Genomic DNA, 23,120 nt, shown 5'->3' with positions numbered 1-23,120 from the left:
GAAGATGGGCATTGAAGAGGCTCCTTATGGATTTTGATAGCCATTTGGGTAAGAAACTGCTCTTGCCTGGACTGTTGCATATACTGGTACAGAAAACCTGCAGAGAGAGGACTGCTAAACTTGCCTAAAGGTGAGATGATCCTTCAGAGTTCCTGCTTCATGAAAGAGTCTGTAAGATATTCTACAGGGCACAAAAGAAAGTGACTGAACTGTCTGGAATTTCCTGCTTCATGGGAACGTCTTCTGGATACTATGGGCCTGTAGGATGAAGATGGTTGCCCCAACAGTACAAAGAACTTTGGGTGACTGTACAGGCAGCGAGATATCTCTGTCATTTCTAGAGTTTTGGAAGTTGCTTACTTATTGTTTACTTAGGGAATATTATATCTTTCTGGAGTCTTTGATTGAGCTGAAGAATAGATAGATAGTCATAGTTTTCCATTGTTATGATAACAGATAAAATAGATATAAATATTGTAACTGTAATTATTACTTGATCACTGTTTTGGTATATGTAATTTTACTATGTTAAAGTGAATTTTTTTTTAAATAGAAAAGGGAGAAATGATATGGGTGGGTCTTCTTTCTATGTGTTGCTTTCATTGGCTAATTAATAAAGAAACTGCTTGGCCTGATAGGTCAGAACAAAGTGGGTGAAGTAGACAGAAAAGAATTCTGGGAAGAAGGCAATGAGTCAGTCGCCATGCTATTCCAATCCAAGACAGACGTACACTAGAATCTTTCCTGGTAAGCCACCACCTCATGGTGCTACACAGATTACTAAATAAGTATTAATGCAAGATGTGAGAATTAGCCAATGAGAGGCTGAAACTAATGGGCCAGGCAGTGTTTAAATGAATACAGTTTCCATGTAATTATTTCGGGGCATAAGCTAGCCAGGTGGCCAGGATCCGGATGGCAGGAACGCATCTCACTACTTTTTCTACAGTCATGGGACAGGATCATTCCTTAGACAGGATACCCAAGACCATGAAAGGATAGAGAAATTAAATCTTACCTACTTTTTCAGTGTTAAAACATAAAAATAGTATATATGTGTAGATGCTTCAGGCTTCAGATATAACAATTCAGAAATATTTTTCTAAAGGGATAATAGATTAAAAAGTATCAGTTTATGTTTCTTTCACTTTTATAAAAGACCCTAATAATAATCAACTTGAAGTAGGGGTCAATTTAGTTCACAAATCTAGGTTATATGTCAGTATTATGGGATACCAAGGTAAATGGAACTTTAAACACACAGATACACTAACAGAAGTAATTGAGATCTTCCACACTGTTAACTATGGATATACCAGCCTGGGAATGGCATGTCAGCTAATCAGAGCAGACATGCTTCAGGACAGGTCAGTACTTTTCTTTCCTAGAATTTGAGGATATTGCTCAAATATTTTCTAGCAAGAAGGAGCCCAGTGCAGTCTGTAGCAAGCAAATCTTCTCTGTGAGTTTTCTTAGACATGTTGGCCTTTAAGATCAGCAAGGTAACAAACTAAGTCTGGTTCAAGATCAGCCTAGAATAACCTCTGGAAGTGAGGCAGCAGTAAACCCACAACTATTTCACTATACAGTTAGTGGCAGGTGCCTGCATAGCACTGAGTCATGAGTACCATGTAGGTACTGCTTGTAGTTGAAGCCATAGCATAAAAGAGCACAATTGGATGCACCTGGATCTCAGAGGCCAGGGTTTTTGGTCTGCTGGATCTTGATGGTAATGGTTTCAGTTATTTCTATGTGTGGCAACATGTTCCTGCTTTGTGACACTCCCAGCTGGTTTTAACCACACTCTTCTACTGAGCCACCTTTTGTTCATGAGACAGCCAACCATTAAGTGCAGTGGAGCATGTCTAAGTTTTCAGAGATGAGACCATTAGTCAAATTCAGGTAGCAGGTCCCTTCTTGTAGTGATAAGCTGCGGGCAGGCCTGCTTTTCATCCCACCTGACTCCCGGTCACCTGGCTAGCTTATGCCCCGAAATAATTACACAGAAACTGTATTCATTTAAACACTGCCTGGTCCATTAGCTCTAGCCTCTTACTGGCTACTTGGTTAACCCATATCTAATAATCTGTGTAGCACCACAAAGTGGTGCCTTACTGGGAAGATTCTAGCATATGTCCATCTTGGGCCAGAGCTTCATAGCGTTTGGCTCAGAGAGGAGAGGCATGGCATTTGACTAACTTCTCAGCATTCTGTACTGTCTACTCCACCTACCTAAGGGCCGGCCTATCAAATGAGCCAGGCAGTTTCTTTATTAACCAATGAAATCAACTCAAACAGAAGACCCTCCCACATCACCTTCTCAAGATAGCCCCTGGCTAAGGCACCTGACATGTTCTATTAAACTGCAAAGGCAGCACACAGATTTGGGGTTCTTAGTATATCAGGGTGCAAGCATGAGAAAGTTGTTTATTTTCCAGAGTCTAGAATGTCAGGATCCCTGCTGCTTGAATGTGTTGGGACTGTCATCCTGTCCCTTGCAAAAGGGAAGAGTTTTCCTCTTTGTTCATAAGTATGTGGTAGTAGGAGCTGGGAGATATTTTCCAATCTACTGTTTCATTGTCCCTGGTCTCTAGATTTTGCTCTCCTGTTTATCACTGTTTATAGCATTTTGCCATGCTGGCTCACCTCAAGATGAAGCTTTATCCCTATTGCTTCAGAGTGTCCATGTCTACAACCTGTTCCCTTTTGAAAATATTTAGAAGGGTTAGGTTAAGAAGCCCACTCACATATATGCATCAACTACTTTAGAAATAATTGGAATATATTAAAATACATAAATAGGAAGTTATAACACTTATGTGCATTCTAAAAATGAAACAAGTATTATCTTACCACTCAAAATGTTACATATGAATAGGAACATTTTTGTACTAAAATCATATGTCACAAAATTATTATTACCTGAAGTTATTTATATCATATATCCTGCAAGCCCCTGGCTTTCCACATTTCTGATTTCCCCAGTGTAAACAGGTTCTGTCTATCAAGGCACCAAAGTAAACAGGTGTTGGAATACCCGCTGCAATGAGAAGAGAAAAAAATAACCAGCCCATTGAAAAGAAGAAAGCAAAGAGAAATATGTTATTTGGAAGTATTTCTGCTTCTCTATTTAAAAAAAACATAAAATAATGAATAAATGTCTCTATGTTTATGTTAAGGAATTATCAATTAATGTAAAATTTCTAGATCAAAACATATTAAAATTATGTATAAAATGCTAAAGAAGTATGTACTGAATTCATAAATATGAACCTCATTTATTTTCTGAAATGTCTTTTTCTGTTTTCTGTACATCTAGAAAACAAAACTGTTTCCTTCCCATATTATTATTGAATCGACTAAAAGATGAAAAATGTAATTAAAATGAGATAAGTTCTTTAAAGACAAAGGGAAACATTTTTCATCTCTGCAGTTACTTCATTCTCAGACTAATTTACAGTAGCCATTTCTAACTATAGGGGCTTCAAAGTGAACTTAAGAGTAACATGGGCAGGGCAAACTTATGTTAGAGATGCCATGAGGTCTTTGGACTTCCTGGATATGCACAGCTGGGATCATACAGATCCAGAGACAAATTACTATTTTCACTCTTCTTTTGTCATTCATTGCTCCATCCCTGTGTCTGACCATATATCCATGCATCTATCACATGAAGCCTTTGTGGATGTATTCAGTTAACAGGAAGCTCTCCTACAGTCACCCAAACACTGAGGATGCAGTCAAACAGCATCTGAGCCTCCAGTACAGAATTCTATTCTATGCTGTCTCCAACCTACTGGACATCCCCCTAGATATGTTTGAGAAGCTCCTTATTCAAGATCTTTGGTATTCTCCAACTATAAACATCACTAACAGTCATCATGTTGAAACTTGATACTTGGATGGTCTAAATCTCTGTTGCCTTTATGGTGATGCTTGTTTGATTTCAAATTAAAGCCTTTTATTCCCTTTAGGGTTAATGTTGTTTTGTATTAAAAATATAGCTGCTGTCTTTTTCTTCAGAAAAATTTGAATTGGCTTACTAAGCCTTTGATATTGATCTGATATTTGGGAAAATTGTTCATACCAAATACTCTTATGAAAAATGCATGTAATCCAACTCCAAGAGACTTTGCTTCAGGCTTGATACACCTAAAAAACAATACATAAATAAAAGTACATCACACAAACAAATGTCTGTCCTAGCATCCTCCCAATAATAATCTCAGTTCATGAACCTAATGGTTAAGCTTTTAAGCATGAAGAGAAGACAATGCAACTCTATCAGAGAGTAATGACTTCTGAGAGCTCTACTATGACATCCACATATTTGATTGAGGGTGAAACCCTTTAACAGTTGAACATTGACTGCTAACATAGATAACCTAAGTAACCATGGTGACTAGCATGCAGTACCCTTATACCCAAAACAATGGACCCAAACCTTTGAAACCACAAACCAAATAAGTCTTTTAAATTTGTTTGGCAGCAGTTGTTCTGATGATTAAAAATCTAACACATATTATATAAAAATACAAATTATATTAATGTGATCCCACATAAACAGAGAAAGACTGCATCATGTTGGCTATGACATTAAGATAAGGCTTTTTTATATGGATGTAAAAACGTTAGATATTTTTCTTTCCTGTACCAACCACAAAATTAGATAAGATGTTTTTGAGAATTACATACAAAGAGGAGGCTTATAAAACAGTCAGAATAAAATCTGAAAAATATTCTTATAAATTACGAAAACAGAAGTCCTTTTAAAATGCAGTCTTTCTTCATCAAGTACACCCCTGTGTAAGAAATGCAGCTGCTAGGATTTCATTTGGGGAGTGATTTCATGGAAGAATTCAAGGAAACATAACAGAAGAGTAACAATAGTGTGCAGACATTGGTACTATGCCATCTATTATTTATATTGCAAAATAGAGCAAAGAAGTATGAAAATTTTTATTTGAATAGACCTTAACCTCATTACATCAGGAAGCCATACATTAGGATATACAAGATGGCTCAGTGTGTACAGTTACTTGTCATCAAGATTGTAAAACTGAGTTCAATAATGGGAATTTACATAGTGGCATGAGAACCAACTCCTGCAAGGTGTCATCTCCTTTCAACATGCATGACATAGCATGCAAACACACATAGAAAATACATACATACACACACATGCTGAGAGAAAGAGAGAGAGAGAGAGAGAGAGAGAGAGAGAGAGAGAGAGAGAGAGGCTAAATTTTTTAAAAATCACACATTAAAACATGTATGGAACACAGATTTTTACATCCAGTTGAAGAGTCAACTTCAGAAATGAGGGCCATTGAAAAACTGATTGGGACATGAAAGTGGGAACAGGGAATGTCTATAAAGGATCAGCTACTCATATTCCCTTTACCTAGGACCATCCTCCTCTATGAGAAGTACTTATCCTTATGGACTGAGCATGTTCCTTTGGAACAGAGGCACCTGAAGTATTGACGAAGAAAGTGGAAACTGTGTAGCCACATCAGCTGAATCAGCCTGAAACATGATGGGGTGACAGATGCCACAGCCAAATCTCACTCACTAGCAACAATAAGTCTACAGAACTAATAGTATTTGGTGTGTTTATCTGTCTATGAACTAAAACAAGGCATATACCACATCTCCACTTGTGTGAATATAAAAATATCACATCTTACCTTGGAAAATGAATACATAAGAACATATATCTAGTCTATTTCAGTGAGTGCTATGGTGGGTAGAAGTAGAGGGAAAAAAGGACCAAGGTCAAGGAATAGGAAGGTAGGGGAGAGGGGGAAGGGAGAAAATCAGGGAAGAGGAAAAGAGAGAAGACAAAAGGTGAGGAATGGAAAGGAGAGGAGAGGAGAGGAGAAAAGAGGAGAAGAGAGTAGAGGAGAGGAGAGGAGAGAAGAGGAGAGGAGAGGAGAGGAGTGGAGAGGATAGGAGAAAAGAGGAGAGGGTTGGGGAGGGGAGGATAGGCATAATGACAGAAGGGGAACAAATTGAGGAAAAAGAAATGAGAAAGGGATTTGGAAAAGGAGGAGGAGGGGAGAGGATGAAAAAGGAATCTGGGCAAGGACAGAGGAAAACACAGTTGCCCATAAGGGAGAACTGAGAACATTGGTCCATTCTATTGGGATAAAATATTTTGAATGACACATTGTAAATAACAACATTGCTTCTGAATTCCATTAAGACAAGAAAAGGGTTGAACAGTCTTCCCATTGTAGGTGTCTGTAAAGTTTGCAAGACTAGAAAGAACATGTGGAAGAAGAAAATAACGTGAAACTTGGCTCTGCAACTTCCTCACTTTTTATTAGAGATTAGAGTATCTACTATTGAATTCTTATTTCTTCCCATTAGAGAGCATCCACTAATATATTCATGTGCCTCTTGTCAGATAATATTTAAGTTATGGTTTTGATAAAGACAGTTTGAGCTCAAGATGTCAAGTGATCCTGGTCACTTTTACAAAGAGAGATTCACAGTTTGTCAATTGCTTAGCTGAGCATAGGAAATGGGTGTAGGCAAATACTATCTCCCTCCAAAACAAGATGTCTCTTAATGTAGGCTTATGACATAAAGGGAGAAAATATAAATGGACCAGAAGAAAAAATCCAGCACACTTTACATTACTCTTAAATATAGCAATGTTATTTTTGTATTAATAATCTTAATAAAGGTAACTCAGAACATTTATGTTCTGGGGTCTTTCTTGGGAAAAGGAATTTTAATAAGTGACCAAATAAATCTAAATGGCGTTGGTAGGGTATTCTTTGTGTAAAGGTGCTTGCCATAAGGCTAGATGACCTGAGTTCAACAACCAGAACCCAGAGATATATGTAAAGAAATAAAAATATCAAAGCCTAATTCAGTGACATGCATCTGTAAACCCAGTATTCCTATAGTGAAACAGGAGAAAACAGAATTATTTAGAACTTGAAGGCCAGGTAGGCTGGAGTACTCAGCCAGCATGGCAGCGGAAATAAAAATGACCCTACCTCAGAATCAAGATAAATGGAGAGAACTGAGCCCCAGCATTGTCCTTTGATCTTCCCCTGCTCTCACTGGCACACAGCAGCCAGCCAGCGACACACACATACACAAAAACACAATCATACACTCATTATGCACACACTGCTATGAGGAAGAGAGACAAAGATAAATGAACAAGTTACTTATTACCTCAGAAAAACCATATACCCAGGAATTGCTGATAGTGCATAGATGAAACTGCCAATTACTGCCCTGATGAAAAAGTACTGCATCTTTATAGTACATTCGGGGCCCTTGTTACACAGCCCAAGGACTGCAGATGAGTTTCCTGAAGACTGAATGCAGCTGCAATTTTGAAACACCTGTTTAAAAAAATCAAAATGAAACAAACAAATAAACAAAAAACAATGTCCTATTTGCAGAAGAAAACTACTGGGTATAAATGTTCAGTATTTGCAACATAGCTAGTTAGAGAAAATGGAAAGTGTTGAGGAAAATGATACGACTCAGAGAAAGAGCACTTATCTATCATGAATGAGTTGGAACACAGGCACGATTAAATAATTACTAAATAATTAAAATGGAGGTTTTCCCCTTTATTTCCATCTCTGTTTTTTGCATCTGAGAATTTATTTTAAAATATAAAGGGGCAATTTTTTTTAAAGTATTGAAATTTTTTCTAAATGCATGAAGTACATTTACAAAATTTCAATTATCCTGAATGCACATATGTACACTTAATATTTTTGTATCTATTTGCTTGTTTCATATATATATATATATATGTGTGTGTGTGTGTGTGTGTGTGTGTGAGTGTGTGTGTGTGTGTGTGTGTGTGAGTGTGTGTGTGTGTGTGTGTGTGTGCATACCTATGTATGTGTGTATCTATGGGTGGACATGAGTATGCCATGGTATTGAAATAGAAGTCAAAGATAAGTTATGGGAGTTATTTCTCTTCTTCTTTCATATGGGGCTCAAGGATGTAGCTCTGGTTGTACTGTTTGGGAAAAAATGTCTTTACCCACTGAGCCAACTTTCTAACCTGCACATACTTTTTAAAAAATTAAACAAATATTGTTTTGTTTTGGCCCAGTACTAAGTACAAAAACAAAATGTGTTTCAGAATGGTGACAGAAAACTAACAAGTTGCATGCTTACTAATGAAGTCTCCAAGAAAAAGTTTATTTTAAGAAAAAAGTTGATTCTTTATTGAATTATGTTTCTGGGTATGATTAACAATCAAAATTTATATTTTATTTTGACTACCAACCAACTCTGTAAGTATTATAAGATGTAAAAGACAGGGAAAAATGCTTAACTCTTCACCAGCTGGGCTATCATTATGTGGGCTGGGGAGATGGCACAGTCTGTAAAGTCCTGTACAGGCATGAGGACCTGAGTTCACATCCCCAGCACACATGTGAAAGATGGATGTGTAGGGAAAGTGCCCTCAACACTGGTGCTCTAAAGGACAAAACAGGTGACTCCCTGGGGATTACTTGCCAGGCAGGCTAATAGAATCAGCAAATTCCAGTCCAAGTGGATGCGACCTGAGAGTCCACAGCAGAGGTTGTCTTCTAACCTCCATATGCACATGCACAAGCACCTGCACAAGCACACGCACACATACACGCACAAGCACACGTACACGAAACGCACACACACACACACACACACACACACACACACACACGGTGTGGAAGGTCCTTCCATCTATCTGTTGTTTTTATTTGTTAACAAATACTAAAACTGACTTGGCCTGTTGATAGGGAAAAACTTACATAGGTGGGTGGGGAAAACTGGTCTGGATGCTGGGAGAAGTAAGGCAGAGAGAGAGAGAGAGAGAGAGAGAGAGAGAGAGAGAGAGAGAAGCCATGGAGATGCTGTGGAAGATAGATCTGCTAAAACTTTGCTGGTAGGCTACAGCCTCATGACAACACACAGATTAACAGAAATGTGTTAGGTTAATATGAGTTAGGCAAAGAAGCTAAAACTAATGGGCCAAGCAATGCTTTAATTAATATAGTTTCTGTGTGGTTATTTTGGTTCTTGGTGGCCAGGAAAAACAAGTGGCCTCACTCCTCCAACAGATTCATGCCAACATGGATAACTTCATCCATGCAAAACCTAAGAAAGCATAAAAAGGAATCCTAGACCCAAAAGAATGGAGCTAAGCATAGTTTGGTTACAGCATATTCTTGGGTGGGCTCTGTTTGATAGAAGCAAGCAGAGGCATGTCTCCTTTGATAGAGGATTTCCTTCTATCAAAGAAGAAAGGCCATGCCATTTTGAAATGCAGGCTTTCTGAGACCTGCTGCTATCATGACCTTTGGCTCTTTCAGAAGACCAAGTATTTGGATGCAGTTTGTGAGAAGCATGCTATGGCTTGCTTAATGGCAATGCGGACAGGCTATGTGCATAAAAGTGGGGCTATGTGTGTGGCTGTTAGAAGCAGCGAGCAGTGCCCATGTTGGAATGGGCACAGCAAGCAGGAAGTACCCTATGTAGCCTAGTAATGTCACAGCTTATATTCTTAAGTGCTTAGCATTTTTAGAAGTGCTTCTGGTCAGAAAATAATTATAAATATGTAATAAAGACAAATCCATATTACTCATAGTGTTGTATATATGAATGCAGGCTTGCAAGAGAGAAGAAAAAGAGTATTAGGAGTCATAAAAGTAAAGTTAATGCTTAAAAAGGGGTAAATTCTTTAAAGAGGCAGAGTACAGATAGTCATAGATTAAAAGAAGTAAAAAAATAAGCAAGGTAAAGATGAAAAATTCACAGACAGTCTGGATTATGTATATTATTGTGTTTTCTTTGAATTTTTGACTGTGAAAGATCTAAGTTATTACATTATATAGGCTGCTAAGTTAAACCAACATAAAGGTATCTTGATTACAAAAGTTGAGTCTAAACATATGCTGTTTTGGAAAAGAGGTTCTTTTCTTGTTCTCACAGAAGATGAGAACCTGTGGATTGCTTTCTGATTAATATGGCTTCAAAGAACATGAGCCACTGTGAACACCCTCAAAAAATTACTTCCCCCAACTGCTGACTGAGATGATCCTAGCACACAGGATACAGTATGAAAGACCTGAATAACAGGACCCAGATACAGTTGTAAGCAGTATAGACAGAACTATGCCTATATTTCCAAATATTGTTTCTAATTGTTTGTTTACATTTAAAGCAGCATATGCTATAGTGATAAATAATTTGCATTGGTATGGATCTTGATTTATTGATACAAATTTAATGTCAATTTTGTTATATGTATATGTATTTCTGATCTTGATTAAGGTATTGTGTTTGTGTAGCTCCTTTAAAATGTAGTGTATAATTAAGAAATATAAGTTAATAGATACTCATCTATAATAGTCAAACTTGTAGTTATTTAAGTTAGATTTTCTAGATGGATAAAGATATATTTCAGTTAGCTAGGTATTCTTAAAATAATTCAGAGACCTTCTGAATATGTCATTTAAAATATTTAAGACCTTAAGGTTTTTCATGATAGTGGGGCACATCTGCTCCTGGCAACACCATCTACTTCCAGAGGATGATGGGCATTGAAGAGGCTCCTTAGAGAGTTGGATAGCCATTTGGGTAAGAAACTACTGCTGCCAGGAATGATGAACTAGACATGCAGGACCCACAGAGAAATGACTACTGAACTTGCCTAAAGGTGAGATGGTCCTTCGGGTTTCCTGCCACATAAAAAATATCTGTGAGACATTCTTCAGGACACAGGAAAAAGTTACTGACAAACTGCTGTTATAGGTGGAACTGCCTTTGAAATTTTCTACTTTTTGGAAAAGTCTGCTGGATACTATGGCCCAGTGGGCTAAAGATGAATGCCCAATGATACAAAAGAACTTTGGGTGACTTTCCAGGTTGCAAGATGTCTCTGTCAATTCTTGAGATTTGAAAGTTGCTTGCAATGCACTTCCTGTTTATTTAGGTAATATTATATCTTTCTGGAGTCTTTGATGGAGTTAAGGAATAGTTTCCCTTAGTTATGATAAAAGATAAAATAGATATTAATATTTTAACTGTAATTCTTGCTTCATAACATTTTTGTTATATGTAATTTTACTATGTTAAAGCCTTCCTTTGTGTTTAAACAGAAAATGGGAAATCGTGTAAAAGGTCCTTCTGTTTATGTGTTGCTTTTATTGGTAAATGAATAAAGAAACTGCCTTGGCCTGTTGATAAGGCAGAACTTAGGATGGTGAGGGAAAACTGGACTCAGTGCTGGGAGAAGGAAGGAGGAGAGAGAGACACCATGGAGTCACCACCAGATATAGATGTGCTGAATCTTTGTTGGTAGATCACAAGCTTATGACAATATGCAGATTAATAGAAATTGGTTAAATTAATATAAGAGTTAGCCAATAAGAAGCTAGAGCAAATGGGCCAAGCAGTGTCTTAATTAATAAAGTTTCTGAGTGGTTATTTTAGTTCTGGATGGCCAGAACAAACAAACAACCTCACTCCTCCAACACATATATACACACAAAAAACCCACAACTGCAATAAATAAATAAATGAAACAAGTTTGTAATTGAAATGATAAGATTTCTGCCTTCCTAAACTGCACAACTTGTTTGAGTCTAGCTCGACTTCATGAGTCACTATCACAAAAATGGTCAGTTTACATTTTACAGCTTTAGTTTTGATGTTTATGTGTGTGCTTCTCTATCTGTGTGTATTAAAGCAGATTGCCTGGAGCTGGAGTTGTGAGCTGTCCCTGTTGGTGCTGGGAACCAAAGAAGTTTACTGAATGAGCAGCTCTTACTGATAAGCTAGCTCTACCACCCATTCTTCAGATTTTAAGTCTAATAATTTGAAAAATGGTTTCAATTGCTCTTAAATTAAAAATATGCATATACAAAGCAAAGTGAGTTGTTCACAAAAATATTCATATCTATATTAACTATGAACTAATTTTTGCCTTTTAGAAGATATAGGCTTAGATCATAGCACATATTAATGCAGTGAACAAAATGTCAGCCTCCAACACTGAAAAGATGTTTACCATGTTAATTCCCGTTCCAAAAGATTTCTCACAGCCTGCAAGGCAGGCTGACATGTATGTTATTCCATTGTCTCCACACACTGGATCCCATATTTTGGTCAAACAGTTACACCTCGTGTTGCAGTTAGCAAGAATTTTATTCTCCACGTATAATGGCTCCTGAACTCTGAAATGATTAAAGATAATGTTACAGATAGTGAAGAACCACCAAGATATTTATTTTCTTCTCCCCATCTCAGCCTGTGTGTGTGTAAACAGAAAATGAAACAGGTTGAATCAGTAAATTTTCAAAATATGTTCTCAATAATACCAAATTAGAATTATACATATAACTCCATCTCTAGTCATGACGACTTCACACTGACTTTGAGTGATAGGATTTAAATTTAGGCCCAAGAATCCCATGTTACCCTCTTCAAACCCATTAAAATATTTGGTGTATGTGCTTTCTATTGCAGAAGAGCATGTCTGATTACTCAAACCACTGTTTTTGGGGGGTTTAATGAAGCATCGATTTTATAAATGGAAATTGCTGATTTTGCTCATTTTTTCCCATTGTGAAAATAAATAACAGATTAGACTCCTTATTTTTAGCTTTAATAGTACAGCATTTTCTTACATGGTAAACAATCAATGTTTATTTTTAAAGTGATTTTAAAAACAGCCATGTAGATGATTTGTGTGCCAATGTCATGGTCCAGAGATCACAAATTGATATTGGGTCTTTTCTGGTTTTGTTCTGGAGGAGGAGATGAATTGTATTTCTTTCCCTCCACCCCATTTCTTTCTTCTCCCTTCCTGTGCCTCTCTCCCTCTCTCTCTTGGGTTCATGTGTGTGTGTGTGTTTGGTGTGTGTGTGTGTGTGTGTGTGTGTGTGTGTGTGTGTGTGTGTGGGCGCATGTATAACATCATGCATGTAAAGAACAGAAGATAAACTTCCACCTTGTTAGATATAGAGTCCCCTGTTGTTCACTGATGCATAAGCCAAACTAGCAGGCTTAGGGACTTTCAGGTTTTCCTGACCATGCCCCTCAGCTCACAGTAGGAATGCTGGGATTACAGATAGCATGTCAAGCTCTACATGCATTCTGGGGATCTGAACTCAGGTCCTTCTACCTGTTTGGTAAATACTTACCAATGAGTTGTCTCCCCAGAACCTTGAAAGGAATACTCATGTATATGATTTATTGCATTTTAACTGATTGGATGATTATATAACTCTGCCCTAAACTAAGCTTTACATTTCCTAGGCTAATACAGAATATGATCAGGTAATCCTTAAAATACAAAGTCAAGAACTACAAAGTATATGAGATATAATTATACTGGTGACATAAATAAGTATGTCCATGCATTGACTTACCATATAATAGACTCAACTATGCAGAATTTATGCCCATTGCAGAAATCTATGACTATTTCTTGGCCTGTACAGTTTAGTTTTAAAGCTATCTGTTGTTATATAGTCAACTTTTAAAGTAATCTGGAGCATAAAATACATGGATAATTTATGTTACAAAGATCTAGGTTATTTTCTTCACTATACTTTAAAGCAGACTAGGATATCATTATGGCAACCAGTCAAATGTACATAGAATTATAAATTTACTCTTTGTTACTCCCTAGGCCTCTTCAGTAGGCTCACACTTGTATATGATTGAAGCATCGAAGAAAAATAAAGGATAACTATGGATGATCATCTTTATGTTGTAATAAAATGACCTGGTTAAATACAGTGCTTGAAGAAAAATGGATTATCAATAGTGAAAATATTATGATCTTATTTAGGAAATAACATACCGTTCATGCTCATAAGATATAGTTAAGCCAGCAACTGGGAAATTATCACAGGTCCACATGAAGTTTAAGAAAAATAAAAGCCACTCAGTCAGGGATAAGCAGAAAGCTATGTATGCAGCTTTCTTGACAGTAAAATTGAACTTTTTCATAACCAAACCACCAATTAAATGACCAAAAACTACTGGAGGTATGTTATAAATTCCTATAAATGAAAATAGAATAGTATTTATAAAACATATCAGAGAAATAAATGTTATAAAATTTTTAAAATATCTTGCTAAGGAAATTATTTAACACTAATATACAGTTCATCGTAACCCCTACTATTCACATATTTCAAATGTCCCATAATGTCCCTTTAAAAAAACAACTATCTTTTTTTTTCTTTCTTTTTTTTATGGTTTATTTTTTTTTATATTTAAAAATTTCCATCTCCTTCCCTCCTCCTCCCCCCTCCCTCCCCTCCTCCTCCCCCTTCCCTAAAAAAAAAAGAAAAAAAAAGAAAAAAAAGAAAAAAAAAGAAAAAAATTAAAAAAACAACTATCTTTTGCCTAATTATTTAAAACAAGTCATAAACACATTGTAACCTTCTCACACACAGATACATGCACACATTTAAGTATTTTAGGTACTTCTTTCAACTCTGTAATTTTGAAGGTCACTACTCTACCCATGTTTATCACATATAGAACATTCTGTGCACTGCTTATGTTGCCCACAAGTCTTTCTTCCTGACTCTAATTCCACTGTTTAAGAAAAATAAGAAAAGGATGATAAAATCCTGTCTAGGTTGCATTCATGTAACATCAGCCCCAATCTCAGAATTTATGCTTCCTTTTCAACTCTATATAATTACATTTAATTTTCTTCACCTGAGGGTAGGCATTGTGATTTGGACTTTTAGAGAATTCTACACAATGTAGATCCTGCCAGCTTATGATTGAAAATTCTCAAGACCAAATGTACTGTGAATAATGCACTATGAATATGTATTACTCTCATTGGTCTAATAAAAAGCCTACTGGCCAATAGCTGAACAAGATAGAAATAGGCAGGAAAGCCAAACTGAGAATGAAGAGAAGAAAAAGGGTGGAGTTGGAGGAGTATCCTGCATATTCTAAGGGAGCAGGAGATGAATGTGCCATGCTAATAAAGGTACCCTCATGTGTTAAAGCATAAATAAAGAATATGGGTTAATTTATAAGACAATAATAAGCCTGAGCTATTGACTGAGCATTTACAATTTATATAAATTTCACTGAGTTTATTTAAGACCACAAAAATGTAGTCAGGAGCATCTAATTGATAATTGCTTTTTCTCTGGTATGTTCTGCTTGCTGGCAATAAACAGAAATACAACTACTTTAGGAGACAGCTTCCTGGCATGGCAAAAATGGCCATCTCTCTTGAGAGGCACTGCTACTAAACTCTTATGTGGTGTATATGAATGGTAGATGAGAGCTACTTGGTGGCTGTGTAAACCCAGAAACCTCCCAGAGTTAGGGTGGTAGCATAGATTCCAGATATGTGATAAACAGACCTCAGCCATGAGACAAGGGTCTCAGGGAACCAAGCAAATAAAGTCAGCCATGAGTCCTACCAGTGAAAAGCCATGTAGCAGTTTAAATTTGACTTGTGTGGTCAGTAGAGGATAGAGATACACAATAAAAAGAGAACCAGATTGAAAAATAATGTCTAAATGTGCTATGGTGTTTAAAAATATATAAACTTAAGAAAGAAAATAAACTGAGAAAGAATAGATTAAAATATTAAAGTCTTTAAAGAGAAAAGTGCAATAATAAAAAATAAGCCATGTAGAATTGAGGATTACATAGGGAGTCTAGGTAAGGAATGTTACTGTACTGATTTTGAAATTTTTGAATTCCAATGAGCAAAAGACTGTTGCTAGGAGACATGGAATTATAAACAGGACTGCTAATTTTAACTTTAGGGCTATCACAAATTTAAAAATGAAATAAAAATGTACTTGTCAAATAAAAACCAAAAATGTTTTGGAGAAGAGTGTTTACTTTTGTTGCCATAGGAAACAAGAATCTGTGCATTCCTTCAACAATAATATTTATCAGGTTTGATCATGGGAGACTTCATGAATCTTGCAGATAATATCTATAATTTTACTGCTTATCTTCCTAGCACTTGGTCATTATCTCAAAAATTTTCAGGCACTCTAAAGATGCCTTCACCAACAGACATCAAAAAGCAGGTGTATTCCTAAGAGATGTGAGGGATGCTTTTGGTTATTTGATGGCCTATGGATGTTTGCAATCAATTAGGGGAATATAGTATATTGATGTAAATTTAAAGTTAATTTGTGTGTAGTGAGGATATACGGGCTGTGTTCCCGCAGCTTCGCTCCCGGCCACCCGGCTAGCTTATGCCCTGAAATAATAACACACAAACTGTATTCTTTTAAACACTGCCTGGCCCATTAGTTTCAGCCTCTTACTCACATCTTGATTAACCCATATCTAATAATCTGTGTAGCACCACGAAGTGGTGCCTTACTGGGAAGATTCTAGCATACGTCCATCTTGAACTGGGGCTTCATCATGTCTGTCTCCCTGAGGAAAGGCACGGCATCTGTCTCACTTAGGAGAGGCGTGGCATCTGACTGAGCCATCGACCTCACTTCGTTCTTCCTGTTCTGTCTACTCCACCCACCTAAGGGCTGGCCCATTAAATGAGCCAAGGCAGTTTCTTTATTAACGAATGAAATTAACAGAAACAGAAGACTCTCCCACATCATTTGTGTCATTGAATATATATTTCTACTGTTGTTTAAGTTGTTATATTTTGCAGTTCATTAAAAAATAAAAGTTAAAGTTCTAGTTTTTGAAAGTTATTACAAAATATTTAGGATAATCAACAAATTCAAGTTAGTAATTAGTCAGTTACAACAATCATACTTGTAGATATATTAGGTATATTTTCAAGATCATGTAGAGATATATTTTAGAAAGATCAATGATTTTCAAGCACATCAAAGATCTATAGGATATGACATATGAAATGTTTTGATAACATAAGATTTTTCATGACAATGAGACACATCTCTTAATAGCACCAATTCACTTCAGAGAAGATAATATGCATCAACTCAACTCTGTAGACATTTGCTCTCTTTGTGGCAAGATTAGTTATTTTGGCAAGAAACTGCTTTTGCCTTAAACCTTCATTCCATGCTCTATATACTGGACATGACAGACCCATAGGAAAAGGTTGCTGAACTTGGCCAAAACAAGAGAGGACAGTCTTTCAAGATTCCTGCTTTATAGAAATATCTGCCAGACATTCTGCAGAACATATTGGAAAATGATTGATAAACTTTTCCAATACAAGGCATGATAGTCCTTTAAGATTCCTCCTTCATGAAAGAATCTGCCAGACATTCTTTAGGACACACACACGCACACACACAAAAAAAAAACAATTGATGAACTTTGCTAATACAAGACAGGAAGGTCCTTCAAATTCCCTGCATCACAGAAAAGTCTGCCAGATACTTCTAAATGGTAGACTTAGATGAAGATGGATTCCCCAATGTTAAATCAAACTTGACTGACTGTCAAGGCAGCAAGATGTCCTATCCTTAAGTAATATTTCATCCTTCTAAGGTCTTTGATGGAGTTGTAGATTAGATAGTAATAATTATAACTTTCCTCAGTTACAATCAATAAATTAAGTATAAAATTTTGGAATCACCAAGATAAGATAGATGATAGAATATATTTCTAATTTTTGTCAAATTGACAAGATATTGTACCTGTAATTCTTATAACTGTTTTTGTTGTTTATAATCTTACTATGTTAAAGGTAAAACCTTCCATTTTAATTAGACAAAAGTGGGAAATGTTGTGGAATAATCCTTCTGTATGCTGTAAATAAGTATTATTCTCATAAATTTAATAAAGAAGTTGATTGACTAATAGCTGAACAAGAAAGAGATAGGTGGGAGAGTGAAACTAAGAATGAGGAAAAGAAGAAGAGTGGAGTCAGAGGAATCACCAACAGAAGCTGAGGGAGCAGGAGATTAATGTGCCATGCTAATAAAGATGCCACCATCTGGCAGAATGTAATAAGGATAATGCGTTAATTTAAAATGTTTGAGCTGGTTAGCCAAAAACCTGAGCTATTGACTGAGGATTTATAATTAATATAAGCCTTGTTGTGTTTACTTGGGAGTTTCTAGAAGGACTGAAACTTCCATCTATATATTAGAACCCAGGAAAAATTCAAAGTTAGGTAGGATCACTAGGTTTAGTGTACTAACAAGAAAAGCAGATGTGACTGCACAGACTCCACATAAAAACCACAGGACAAAGCAACTGAATTAGGAATAATGTGAAAGGCAAGTCTTGAAGCTCAGAAGTAAACTCTGGGAGTAAAATATAGAATCCCATCTTTATTAGCATGGCACATAAGTCTCCTGCTCCCTCAGCTTCTGCTGGTGATTCCTCTGACTCTAGTCTTCTTCTTTTCCTCTTTCTTAGTTTTGCTTTCCCATCTATCCCTGTATTGTTCAGCTATTAGTCAATCAACTTCATTATTAAATCAATGAGAGTAATACATATTTACAGTGCACAAAAGGATTATTCCACAGCAATTCCCACATTTGTCTAATTAAAATGAAAAGTTTTACCTTTAACATAGTATATTCCTCTTTGAATTAATATGTTGCCTATCTGAAAATTGACTAATATGAACATTCCTAAAGATCTTCATAATGATGGTAATTTCATTATGATTAGAGAGAGAACAGATGGGGTATTTCTGACCTCTTCCTTTCTTTATCAATTCTTGATTTATTTTCCTGGAGACTAAAAAGAAGATATTTACAAAACTGTTAACAGACATCAATTTCATAGTTTCCGAGTCATATTATCATGTTGTTTAGCATGTCTTTGGAGACACATTTTATCATGTCATTGAGGAAAGGGAAAGTTCTAATAAAGAAATAATAAAAATACATACCCATGAGAAATACTATCTCTGCAGTTGATTTTCCAAATTGTTGTTCCAGATATTTAGGCGTGAAGACAAATGATAAGGTAAGTGAACTGATCTGAAGCACACTTACAAGGACAAAAAGCACATAAATCGGGTTACAGAAAAGGCTCTTCATGAATGGCAAGAAATCTGAAACAAGAGAGTATCAATACCATCAAGATACCCAGTCTTGCATTTTGAGTCTGGTAAACTGAAATCTTCTCACAAATTCTATAGTGTTATAGAAATGCTTTTGATAAATCTTTACCCCTCTGGGCTAAGCTCTATATAAACTTTTAAGGAGTCTTTAAAAGTTAATAACCATGACCTCAGTGACTCCCTGAGACTCAGACATGGACTTCACAAAACAGATCAAGAGCATCTCCCTGACAGAGAAAACAATTGCAACAATCAGGATCCCAGAGACATAGACACCACCTATAAGCATTGGACCAAGATGCAAAGATACTGCCTTAATCAATTCCAGGAAGTCTTGGATAGGCACCAAAGAAATAATACATTCAAAAACCTGAAGAGCAATATGGCAACAATAAAACTTAGTATCCTAACACAGAAAAAATATAACTTATGAAGATGATAGAGATTCTTAAAGAGGAAATGAAAAAAAAATCTCTTAAATATATGGAGGAAAAGACCAACAAAAATTGGAAGAAATCTATAAATCTCTTAAAGAAAATTAGGAACAAACAATTAAAGAGGTATAGTGAACAGTTTAAGACTCAGAAAATGAAATTGAGGCAATAATAAAAACAGAAAAAGGAAGATTATTAAGAGCTGCAAGGGAAAATGTCAAGTAACATATAAAAGCAGACCTATCAAAATTGAACCCAATTCTTGATGGAAACTCTGAAAGCCAGTTTATCCTTGACAGATATGCTGAAGACACTATGAAACCATGGATTCAAGACCAGGCTACTATTCTTGGCAAAGCTTTCAATCACCATTGATGAAAAAAACAAGATATTCTATGACAAAACCAGATTTAAACAACACCTATCCATAAATCCAGCCTTACGAAAAATAGTATAAGAAAAACTCAATTTTTGCCTGGAAATCTTGTCTACTTCCAATATCCAGGAGGATAACTACATGTTTTTTTGGTAGCGGGTTCACCTTCCTATTTCGCTTCTCTAGGATCATGAATTATAGACTCAATGTCCTTCATTTATGGCTAGAATCCACTAATAAGTGAAGACATGCCATATTCATGTTTTTGGGTCTGGGTAACCCCACTCAGGATAGTGTTCTCTATTTCCATCCATTTGCATGCAAAATTCAAGATACCGTTGTGTTTTTACCACTGAGTAGTAATCTAATGTATATGTGTTCCACACTTTCTTTATCCATTCTTCCATTGAGGGGCATCTAGGTTGTTTCCAGGTTCTGGCTATTACAAATAATGCTGCTATGAATATAGTTGAACAAATGCTTTTGTAGTATGCTTAGGTATATTCATAGGAGTGGTATTGTTGGATCCTGGGGTAGGTTGATCCAGAATTTCTTAAGAAACTGCCAGACTGATTTCAAAGTGGTTGCACAAGTTTGCATTCCCACCAGCAATGGATGAGTGTTCCCCTTACTCCACATCCTCTCCAGCAAAGGCTATCACCGGTGTTTTCTATTTTAGCCATTCTGACAGGTGTAAGATGGTATCTCAAAGTTGTTTTCATTTGGGGTGGGATTGGAGTATGGGGAGAGAGAAGTGAGAAGGAGATGATGGGAAGAACTTGGGGGAATGGGACAGTTGGGATGGAGGAGTGGATATGGGAGCAGGGAAGTATATATCTTAATTAAGGGAGCCATTTGAGGTTTGGCAAGATACTTGACTCTACAGTGGTTTCCAGGTGTCCAAGAAAATGTCCCCAGCTTGTTTCTTGAGCAACTGAGGAGATGGCGCCTGAACTGGCCCTATAATATAGCTACTCTGATGAATATCTTGTATACCACCATAGAACCTTCATCTGGCGATGGATGGAGATAGAGACAGAGACCCACATTCGAGCACTGAACTGAGCTCCCAAGGTCCAAATGAGGAGGAGAATGAGAGAGAACATGAGCAAGGAAGTCAGGACCCTGAGGGGTGCGCCCACCCGCTGTGACAGTGGGGCTGATCTAAAGTGAACTCACCAAGGCCAGATGGACTGGGTCTGATGGAGCATGTGATCAAACCAGACTCTCTGAACGTGGCTTACATGGAGGGCTGATTGAGAAGCCAAGGACAATGGCACTGGGATTTGATTCTATTCCATGTACTGGCTTTGTGGGAACCTAGTATGTTAGGATGCTCACCTTCCTAGACCTGGGTGGAGGGGGGAGGACCTTGAACTACCCTTAGGGCAGGGAACCCTGACTGCTCTTTGGACTGGCGAGGGAGGGGAAGGGGGTTGGGGGGGAGGGGAGAGAAATGGGAGGAGGTGAGGAGGTGAAAATTTGTAATAATAATAATAAAAAGAAAAAAAGAAAACAACAAAAGGAAATTATCTGTACCCACAAAAACACAGACAACAAATGACCTCACACCAGCAAATCACTAAGAAGGGAAACACACAAATGTTACCACTGAAAAATGACACAAATTAACACTCACTGTTCATTAATATCTCTTAATATTAATGGACTCAACTCACCCATAAAAAGACATAGGCTAACAGAATGAATACAAAACAGGACCCATCCTTCTATTGCATGCAAGAAACATACCTCAACCACAAAAACAGACATTACCTTAGAGGAAGGGTTGGGAAAGAATTTCTAATGAAATGGTCCTAAGAAACAAGCTGGTATAACTCTCCTAATATCTAGAAGAAATAGACTTAAAACTAAAAGCAATCAAAATAATATAGAAAGATACTTCATACTCATTACAGGAAATCCATCAAGACGAAATCTCAACTATGCCCCAATTACAAGAGCACCCACATATGTTAAAAAATTACTAAAGCTTAAATTGCACATCAAACCCCACACACTAATAGTAGAGGACTTCAGCACCCCATTCTCACAAATGGACATGTCTGTCAGATGGAAACTTAACAGATCAAAATAGAACTAATAGATGTCATTATTCAAATAGACCTAACAGACATCTACAGCACATTTTACCTAAACACAAAAGAGTATACTTTCTTCTCAACACCTTATGGAACATTTCTAAAATTGACCACATGGTCATTAACAAAGCAAACCTCAACAGATACAAAATAATTGGAATAACCTCCTACATCTTATCAGATCACTATGGCCTAAAGTCAGAATCCAACAACACTAACTGCAGAAACCCTACAGAGTCATTGAAATTGAACAATGCTCAACTAAATCAACCCTAGGTAGAAAGAAAGAAAGAAAGAAAGAAAGAAAGAAAGAAAGAAAGAAAGAAAGAAAGAAAGAAAGAAGTTAAAGACTTCTTAGAATTCAACAAAAATGAATGCACAACATACCCAAACCCATGGGAAACTATGACAGCAGTGCTAAGAGGAAAGTTCATTGCACTAAGTGCCTATATAAAGATAAAGAAGCAATCTCATACTAGTGACTTAACAGCACACCAAATTTCTATGTAACAAAAAGAAGCAGTCTCACCCAGGAGGAATAGATGACAAGAAACATTAAAATTGAGAGCTGAAATCAATAAAATAGAAACAAATGAAACAATACAAAAAATCAATGAAACAAAGAACTGGTTCAAGAAAATCAACAAAATTGACAAACCTTTATCCTAATGAACCAAAGGCAGAGAAAGAATCTTAAAATTTAAAAAAAAATTAGAAATAAAAAGGGGGATATAACAACAGACACTGAGGAAATCCAGAAGATCATTAGCTCATGATTTGAAAACCTATATTCCACAAAATTTGAAAAAATATAGAAGAAATGAACAAATTTCTGGATAGATGCTGCAAATCAAAAATACATAAACAATTTAAATAGACCTATAACCCTTAAAGAAATAGAATCTGTCATCAAAAGTCTCTCCTCAGCCCTCCCCTCCAAAAAAGCCCAGTGCTGGCGGGTTTCAATGTAGAATTTTGTCAGAACTTCAAAGAAGAGCTAATACCTATACTCTTCAAATTGTTCCACACAATAGAAAAAAAAGGAACTTTACCAAACACTTTTATATAAGCTATAGGTACACTGATACCTTGATGTACTGTTTACAAATTATGTGAGTTGTTTCCAAGCAATAACTTGGGAAGAAGTTTAACGCATCTGAGTAGGGACCCTTAGTGACAAACCATCTTAACTC

The 23,120-nt window shown here is 36.5% G+C and overlaps 1 protein-coding gene across 4 annotated transcripts in view; it reads right to left on the bottom strand.

The window, feature by feature from the left end:
• The window catches only part of LOC119806699 (solute carrier organic anion transporter family member 1A5-like), a 71,715-nt gene that overhangs the window by 4,746 nt on the left and 43,849 nt on the right, over positions 1–23,120 (bottom strand). For 3 of the 4 annotated variants that reach the window (XM_038318590.1, XM_038318591.1, XM_038318593.1), the window contains 6 exons: positions 18,842–19,006; positions 13,850–14,051; positions 12,050–12,215; positions 7,198–7,370; positions 4,088–4,152; positions 2,923–3,040 (listed from right to left, as the gene is read on the bottom strand). In XM_038318590.1, the coding sequence (XP_038174518.1) occupies positions 2,923–3,040; positions 4,088–4,152; positions 7,198–7,370; positions 12,050–12,215; positions 13,850–14,051; positions 18,842–19,006 (889 nt within the window). The remainder of the gene's footprint in view (positions 1–2,922; positions 3,041–4,087; positions 4,153–7,197; positions 7,371–12,049; positions 12,216–13,849; positions 14,052–18,841; positions 19,007–23,120) is intronic. The other variant, XM_038318592.1, reaches the window with a different exon arrangement.

This window comes from Arvicola amphibius, chromosome 2, assembly GCF_903992535.2.
Source record: "Arvicola amphibius chromosome 2, mArvAmp1.2, whole genome shotgun sequence".
Taxonomy (NCBI): domain Eukaryota; kingdom Metazoa; phylum Chordata; class Mammalia; order Rodentia; family Cricetidae; genus Arvicola; species Arvicola amphibius.
Note: the sequence above shows the minus strand (reverse complement) of the source record. Positions and strands in the feature narration are given on the sequence as shown.